Raw genomic sequence first — 9,409 nt, forward strand, 5'->3', positions numbered from 1 at the left:
AACTTTAACAGAGTCTGGAGTTCAGAAAGGTCACACTTAGGAGCCAACGAGCTTCTTTAATAGAGCTGCAGAGCACAGTGAACTTTGACCAGGCTGTTGAGAATGTGCTTCACTCACTTTTTCACTAGAGAAAGTGGTGTTGCTTTTTTATGATGAAGATAAACTTATAGTGGTGTTATATGAAACTTGTCGACCTAACTTCTGTCTGATTACACTCCTTACAGTGAATCATGGAGTCTATCAGTGTTCTTTATTTATAAGTGATATCCACAATATACTCAGACACCTATCTTATAAATTACAATAAAAATGATGTATATATGATTGATTATGATAAAATATTGTCATATTCCCCGCAACTTACAGAAACAGTAAGAAACCCTGCAGGCAGTCGTTAAAACAGCTTTCCACTGCCTTCATTTATCTATACTTTTTGTCCATATTATCATGTCAATCATGTATAGTTTCTGATTGCAATAACAGTCACAATAAGGCAGTTCAATTCTGATCTTATGCCCAAAGTTAGGAGTTTGTGTCCGGAATTATGTTATATAATTAAAGACTTTATATATATTGTATTTAAAATAATAGGTCCAGTTAAATTGATTTGTTTAACATTTTTATAACATGATGTCACAAAGTAATGAAAAAAATATGAAAATAAACAAATGACTTATAAAGGGGGAAACACACTCATTTGGTCAGAACCATTTACAGATAACTTAATATTTGGTGTAAAGTCACCTTAATACCTCATAAATTAATTGTTCTGAAGTAACTAAAGTATTGGTACATAATGATGAGACAGAGGAGATGTGGAGATTAAAGAAATCTATATTAGTCCCAAAAATCAGTCATGAATTTGACAGTATAGGCCCCTTTTTTTAAAGATTAATTATCATTCCCTCCTGCAGAGTCTCTATAGGCCCGTTGTGCTAAATTTGGATACAGTATGATTTGATGCAGCAGGTTACATATCTGATCAAATAGTCTGTGGTGCTTGTTGAGGGATATGAAAACCGCCTGTTCTGTTTTTAATAACGGAAATTTGAATTCATAAATAATTTAACTGGTCTAGTCTTATGTTTGAAGGCGTGTAAGCACTCAGCCCACAGGCTCTGCATTTTTATTGGTCTGAGAGTGAAATAGTGTGGCCCTAGCAGCAAGAGCGGTCTACTGCCGCAGCATGGCTTAGGTTTGTACCAAGAGTGCTTTTTTTTTTTTTTTTTTTTTCTTTCAGATTTCTTTTCCCATTTATCTCCCAATTTCGTTATCCAATTGTCCCGCCCCTTTGTGCGTCCCCATCACTAGTGGCAGCTGCAACCATAGGAGGGTGCGGATGAGCACATGCCTCCTCTGACACATGTGAAGTTATTCACCCCTTTTTTCGAGCTGCTAGCGATGTGTCATTGCCTGAGCGGCTAGTGCGCTCGGAGGAAAGCGCAGCGACTCAGTTCCGATACATCCACTCACAGCCGCCTTGTGCCACCTGGCGCCACATTTAAGTGTGATGAAGAGAGAGCGCCATCTACCCACCTGGAGAGAGCAAGGCCAGTTTTGCTGGCAGAGATACATAAACGGGATTCGAACCTGTGACCTCCCGCTCATAGTGGCAGCCCATTAGACCGCTGGACCTCTCAGCACCCATACCTAGCGTGTTTTGTTATTACATGAAAGTGAAGAGTTTTTGAAAAGAACTAATAGTACAGATGAAGCTTCAGGTTTAGACAGTTGTAGAAGATCATGCACTACAGGACATTTCAGAATCATGCTGGTTTAAAAGTTCCAGATTTAGTCAAAAGCCACATAAATGAAATCCTCTCTTTAAGTGAAACTACTGTACACTAGCTACAGTGAGCTTACTTCACTCTCTCTCTCTCTCTCTCTCTCTCTCTCACACGCACCCACACACTCACATCATCTAACTGATTTTTACTTCTCCAACAGACTCAGTGCTGTCCTTATCCCAGCTCATATTGGACACAAGCCTGGTAACCCGCGCGTGTGTGTGTGTGTGACAGTGTGTGCATGTCATGTTTAACTGTACCCTGCAGTGTTTCTTGTGGATGATGTTTGTTTTGTGAACCATGAGGCTTAGTGATATCAATGGCAGTTTGGGCGTGGTCCTGCGTGTGAGCCCGCCAGCCATTGTCATTCATCCATGGTTCACTTTGCATGAGTTTGTTCTGTGTGACCGATTTGCATGTATGATGATTAAAAATGAGTCATGTAATAAGCTGGTACATATTGACATCATAACCAACAGGAACTGTTCTTCAGAGCCAGCAGGACCCATGATCTCTAAATAGGCCTTCAAGTATTTAACTTGGATTATTATGTTTTAATAGTTCTTAATTGAGAGAAATGTGCCTCCTGGGCTCGGATTAGAGTAAGAGTACAATTAAAGTCGCCCAACCTGTTGGAGAAAACACCAACATTAGGTTTTGCACATCATGTACTAAGCATTTCATTATTTCCCTTTAAATGCGTCTTTTATTGCTGTATTTCAATTAATAATTAATAATTTTTAAACTTTTGTCTTTTTCACTGGTAGGCCTATCATGATGATAATGTAATCAATGTATCATTGAATTTACAGACCTCATTTTTGCTGACCTTGATATTGGCAGGTTTTTTTTTTCTTATCAAGGAAAGCCCATTAACATGAGTATGTTGAATTTATTTAAAAACGATTTTATTTATGTAGGATTTTGACATGCTCCAGTGCCAGAATGTTCTTAATAATTAAAAGGTCATTCCTCTTTAACAAGATGTAATTGCATTACTGTATTTTTTTTAGACTATAAGGTGCATTAAGCGACACTAGTAAGGATGCCTAAATTGAAGCAAGCAAGGGTGTCGCCATGTTTCCCTTCTAATCGGGAACCTGGGAGAACAAAGCTGTATTTATTTATAAAACATTTTCTTTTAAAGTCAAATTAGTGCTGGATGTTAATCTACACAGATTTCTCTCCTGAAAACTGTTTATTTTGGCAAGTAAAGTGCTTTCATTTATTTCGATCAAGCTTAGATTTTCAAAATTTTCTATGGGTGAGTTTTCAGTAAAGCTTCTCCAGAACTAAGGCTGAGTGCAGCAGCATTAGCATTAGCCTTCAACCGACGGAGGAACCCTGAGTGTTCCAGTAACCCAGGATGCAATCAGCTAGCAATTCGTCCCATATAGCTTGTTTTAACATGGCGAACACGTAGACTACAGTCTAATATACTCACCTCAGAATGGCAAAAGAGCTAGTGCTGCAGTTAGCAGCTAATGCTAATGCTGCTGCACCCAGCCTTAGTGCTGGAGAAACTTAACTGAAATCTCATCCTTATAATGCTGTACTGTGGCTTTCTACAGTGGCTTTACTTCTCCTTAATACCGGACTGATAAAATTAATATATAAATTGCACTGGATTGCACATATATTCTTGGGGAAATTAAAGTGCACCTTATAGTCTGAAAGATACTATATTATTATGGTATTTGATGATCATTAGCGGAATAGTAAAATCCTCTTGATTTTAATTTAATTTAAATCTATTTCATTAATTACATTTCATTCTGAGAGAGTATATCATCCAGAAAAAATAGTTTGTGAAATTTAACAAAAAAAAGTTTGTTACAAGTTTGTTACAATACACGCCCATTTTTTATTTTTTATTTTTTGTATTTTTTTTCTTTCTTTTTTTTCTTTTCTAGTTAGAAATGGGATGCAGAGGTTTTTGCTTCAGTGAGATGAGTAGTTTTTGGCCCTCTGTCATAGCTTATTTGTCTGAGCTGAGACTAACAGGGCGTTCTGGATATGTGGTCTGTTCTGCAGTTAAGTCTTTGTGACAACCACTGCTTGATAATATGCTGATAAAACTGCTCTGTCTGAATAGGTCACTGACAGCTTTTTGTTTTTTGTACCAAGACTTGTAATAGCTCTTACTTTATTTTAGTCTGTATATCTTTGATATATAACGTTTTGTGCATAACTTGTGTTGTTGAGCAAATTATTGGGTCGTCAGGCTGTTATATTATTAGGGTTAATAATATAACCCTATATTATTAGAGTGCTCATTTCTGGTTCTGCATCTGTATCTTATCTACCACACTGCAACGTTCCTTCTAGTCTCTCATACCTGACCCATGTAATTAAGGCCTTCAGGGACATGAGAACATTGTAGACTCAAGTGTGTTGGATCAGAAATTTCTCGGTCATTAGATCTGCAGGACCCAGAATGAGCACCTCTGCTTTAGAAAGGACCATAAGAATTGATACATGGGGTTTATTTGGGTTTATTTTCATGAACTCAGCATCAGCTGAGCAGTAGCTCCCTAGCTCTGACCCTAAGCGTGACTTTTTAACTTTTCTGACCAGCATGATCTACAGTTGTGTGCTAACCAGGCATTATCTGCTATTCAGATAATGCAACCCTCTGTTTGTTGTTTGTTTTTTTCTTCTTCTTCTTTTTAGGTTTTGACTTAAACACATTATTTATGTATTAATCGCCCATCTCTTTCTCTCCCGCTTTCTTTTTTTTGTACTCTCTATCTCTCAGCCAATCGAAGAGGAGCTGGCCAAGCAGTGACGAACATTCTAGCCAAAGAGTTGCTGCAGGAAAGCCCCTCTTCTAGTTCTGCGACCAAAAAGACGCGATTGGAAAAAGAGGCCAGAAAGCCGGAGCCAGTGGAAGACACAGGTTCACTGGAAGATCTGTTAGAAGACATTCCATCACGGTCCAATTAGGAGATTTCTTTATATGACCCTGTCTTGTCCTGCAAAGGGAGCCAGGGGTTTGGACACATAGTGCTTGGGGGCCAAATGTGAGCCATTACCCTCAGGTAAAGCCTTCATGGCCAATATCACTGTGGACGAGGGGCTCTGTAGATTCTGCCCCTCACTGGAAGCTTGTAAAGAGTGCAGCCACCATTCATGTGCTCCTCATCCACTGCCCTGATGATGTCTTTAAAAATGTCATGTTCTTCTCTCTCACTCTCATCGTGTCTCGTTATTTTTTTTTATGGTTATACAAACAACCCAAAGATAGCTTTTTGTTTCGCAGTTTAGTAAAAATTCATCATTTTGTGTCACAGGATGGATCTTATTACATTATTAGCATATCACATTCCTGCACTTGGAGTTTTCAAAGATTTCAAACTTTTCTCATTTTCTCATTGTCGATGATTTCTCTTGTTCTTGTCCACACATAAATAAAGGCTATGCCTTTATTGTCTTTTGTTTTTTCTTTTCTTTTTTTCTAGAACCAATTGTACTTACTATGCAGAACATACTGTATGCAAAGCGTTTTAAAGGGGGGTGTAGAGTATGGATTGAGTGAATTCGCATTAGCACACGCAAAATGACAAGTGCCAATTATATTTGTAATGTATATGTACACACTGTATCAACACACTGTCCAGTAGCAGTGTGCCTTAGGTGGAAGGGTCAACCAATCACATGCATTTTTTTTTTTTTTTGAGGGTTTTGTTTTAGTTCAGTTCAGTTCAAGCCAGTTACCTCTTCACTTGGGTGGGTGTGTGCTTGTGTGTGTGTATATGTGTGTGTTACTGGGTTAATGAAGGTCTGGTACCTCATCATAACATTTTTTCTGCTATTTCTGCGTTGATTTATTTTGGTCCAATCGAGGCTCTTGTTGAAGATCTCATGACTAAATTTAGACTAGTCTGTCATTATATCACCACAGTGATGGAGTCTGTGCTGTGCATGTGTGTGTGTATGTGTGTGTGTGTGTGTGTATGTGTGCATGAGTGTGTGTATGCCCTCTGTAATTACTGTACTGCCTGTTACTGTTATAAATTTTGCATCTCATAAACAGTGCTGTTTTCTGCGTGGGTGTGGGTATGTATGAGTGTTTCGTTGTTTCCGTCCACGTGTGTATGTCTATGAATGCGCATGTGTGTGTGTGTGTGTGTGTTTAAAAGAGCTGTCCAAATACTGTACCCTTTCAGATTAGTTTAATACACCCTCGAGTGTTGCCACCTTGGTAACTGCTGCAACAGACATATCTCAAACATATACTTCTCACTTGAGCAGTACAATAAATCATATAATATATTCTTTTTATCATTATTGCGGTATGAGTTTTGATAAACATAGAACTAGGCTGGAGGCAGAGCGAGGTAGAGGTTCACAGTGAGAGCACATACAAGGCTACTACTTCGCCTGGGAAACCAAGTGCTGAGAAACCTTTAAGGAGCTTAAACTGCTTTAAACTCATCTAGTTTCAAAACAAAATCAGGACACAGACAGCGTTGTTAAATTATAGCACATCATATTTTTGTACATTGTATGTACCTCTTCCCTTTCCCCCACACATTTGCTGTCTGTTGGTCTTTCTGTCAAGTCCGATTAGAGTTATTTGCAGGTTAAGCAGGAAAGCTATAGCCATGCCCAAGCCTACATGTGTCAACTGCCAACCAAACCAACTGTTAACATCACCATTGCAGCATCTAGGGAACCTTTCAGATTGCGGTGTCTCCATTCACTGTTGTGTCTATGGCCAAAACAGGAAATCAGGAAAGAGGTACTCTGTACTCAGATCAGGTACATATCCCTCATTATTCCTGTTATTAACATTATTCTGGAATGTTGCTTTCACCCTACTACTGTTCACATACATGTTACATACAGAGAAATATGCAGACTCATGTTAGCCAGCATATAATATATATATATATATATATACATTTTACATGATATTAAAGGTGCATCGCAGCCATAAAAACTAAAATATTGAACCAACACTTGATTTTTATTTGGATTTAACACATTAACACTGGATGTGAAAGTCACTTGTGTTGTAGGGATGACGAGCAGGATAAGGAGGACTACTAGGCCTATAGAAGCCTGTCTACTATTGATCAGATTAACATCCTGAGAAGAAAGCTTCCATAAACTGGTGGGTTAGTTCTGTGTGGATGCGTCTGTAAAGTCTCAGTGTGTGTGGATGTTTGTCTTTCTGTTTTTCAGTGTGTACGGATAGTGTGGTAATGATTAGGCCTTTACACACTGGCCAGGCACTGTAGCTTACACGGAGAGAACTTTGCAATTCTGCTGCAGAGCGTTTAGCCCATAACTGCTCATGTTTTAGGCTTGTATGATTCATCCTGACTCTCACTAGCTTTGTTCTTTTATATTTCTAATCATAGAATTCCTCTTAAACTTAATTGAACAAACTTTCAAAAAAAAAAAAAAAAAAAACATTTATGCCTTTCATTTCTGTCATTACCAATCATATGCAGCCTCTTCTCATTATATCAGGATGTTCTTTGATGTCCTAGCTGGTGAGATTCAGGCTGATTTATTACAGGTCTAACATGATGTTTTCAGGATGTTTTGTTTTTTTGACCGGTCGTATTCTGGCTGGTTCAGACTGTTGATATCTACTGGAGTTTGCTTGTATGTGTAGATCTTCTGGACCTTCTGAACATTCCTTTAACAGTTGTTACTTGCTCGAGTGCAAGATGTACATGCTTGGGGAGATTAGATCACTGGAGAACAGAATGCCCATGGCTTGCTCTTTCTGTTGTTTCATTTTTGTTCTCTTCATTTTTAAGGAGTTTCTATACAAATTTTTATTGCTGATTGTTTTATTGTAAGAGTATTGTAATGAGAAATGCAATTGATAAAGTGTGTATATTAAATTGTCTTTAGATAAATTAATGCTTCCAATTCTGTTAAATCCCCTGCCATTAAAATGTCTTCAGTAGAATCTCATCGACTTGGGTGTGTTTATGTGGATGTGTGTGTGTGTTTCTATGAGTACACATTTAACAAGAGTTATATATCTTCAGAATCAACAATTATCTCTATGATTTTGTGGGAAAACACTGCACTGACTTTAGACTTGATAAAACACATGGATGGATCAACACCAGCAGATGACATGCCTCTCCAAACCATCTCTGACCATCAGTACATTTTACACAGTACATTTTACATTTCATTTGTAAATCAAGGGATCAGAGTCTGAAAGAAGAGTGGAGAGAGACACAGTTCAAGCTGCTTGAGGTCTAGTGTGAAGTTTCCACCAATCAGTGATGGTTTGGAGAGACATGTCTGTCATCTGCTGGTGTTGGTTCACTGTGTTACATCAAGTCTAAAGTCAGTGCAGTTTTGTTTTCCCACAAAATCTTACAGCACTTCATGCTTCCCCCTGCTGACAACTTTTATGAAGATGCAGATTTAATTTTCCAGCAGGACTTGGCACATTGCCCACACTGCCAACAGTATCAATTGGTCTTATATAATATTAAAATTTTCTGAGACAAGAATTCTTGTTTTTTTTTTTTGCTGGAAGCCATAATAATCAACAATAAAAGAAATTAATTTTGAACTGAATTACTGGAATAAAGTAACTTTTTCAGCCAATCAAGCATGTATGGTACCAGCTTCAGTAACCTATGAGTCTGCGGGATCTACATGACCCACTGAAACATCTGAGTAAATGTGCATTGCAAAATCTTTATAATTCTATGCCCAAATGTATCTCATCTTTTATCCAGACTAGAGGTGCCTAACGGGGTATTTCACTCCAATATTGTAATCACTTATATACAGCTCTGGAAAAAAAACATGAGATCACCTAAAATGATGAGTTTCTTTGATTTTATTAAATTTAAAACCTCTGGAATATAATCACATGATCACAAGCCACCATTTCAAGCTGAACTGCTTGAATTTTTGCACCGGGAGTGGCATAAAGTTATCCAAAAGCAGTGTGTAAGACTGGTGGAGGAGAACAAGCCAAGACGCATGAAAACTGATTAAAAACAGGGTTATTGCACCAAATATTGATTTCTGAACTCTTAAAATGTACTTTGCATTATTTGAGGTCTAAAAGCTCTGCATTGTTTTTTTTTTATATATATAAATAGCCATTTCTCATTTTCTTCAAATAAATGCTCTACATGACAATATTTTTATTCTGAATTTGGGAGAAATGCTGTTTTTAGTTTATAGAATAAAACAACAATGTTAATTTTACTCAAACATATACCTATAAATAGCAAAATCAGATAAACTGATTCAGAAACTGAAGTGGTCTCTTTATTTTTTTCTCAGAACTGTATATCATTCTTATTTTTACATATAGAAAGTTAAATTTCATGGCCTTTTAAATTCGCCATATATGTGTTTTAAAATGCTGAGGAGATGTGTGATTAGAGTTAGCAATGTCTTGTTCCAGTATCATTTTAAGCAGTGCTAGGTCTGCGAGTATAGAAGAAAGAATGTGTGTCGTGTCTCTTCTGTTTCTTTATTTGAGTGAAAAATGCAGCTCAGATGTGGAATTTCCTCTGGTTTAATCCCAGGAGCTCTGCATGCTCAATTTTATACACGCCGCTTCGAACACAAACCCATTGAGTGTAATAACAGTTGTTTTGGCTGTTAGGAGAGTCAGA

The 9,409-nt window shown here is 37.6% G+C and overlaps 1 protein-coding gene across 1 annotated transcript in view; it reads left to right on the forward strand.

The window, feature by feature from the left end:
- LOC125799042 (protein diaphanous homolog 1) overlaps nt 1-7,719 on the forward strand; it is a 33,761-nt gene extending 26,042 nt beyond the window's left edge. The window contains exon 10 of the mRNA XM_049474736.1: nt 4,546-7,719. Coding sequence (XP_049330693.1) covers nt 4,546-4,733 — 188 coding nt within the window. The 3' untranslated portion in view covers nt 4,734-7,719. The remainder of the gene's footprint in view (nt 1-4,545) is intronic.
- Nucleotides 7,720-9,409: the final 1,690 nt, after the last annotated feature.

This window comes from Astyanax mexicanus, chromosome 2 (genome assembly GCF_023375975.1).
Source record: "Astyanax mexicanus isolate ESR-SI-001 chromosome 2, AstMex3_surface, whole genome shotgun sequence".
Lineage (NCBI taxonomy): Eukaryota > Metazoa > Chordata > Actinopteri > Characiformes > Acestrorhamphidae > Astyanax > Astyanax mexicanus.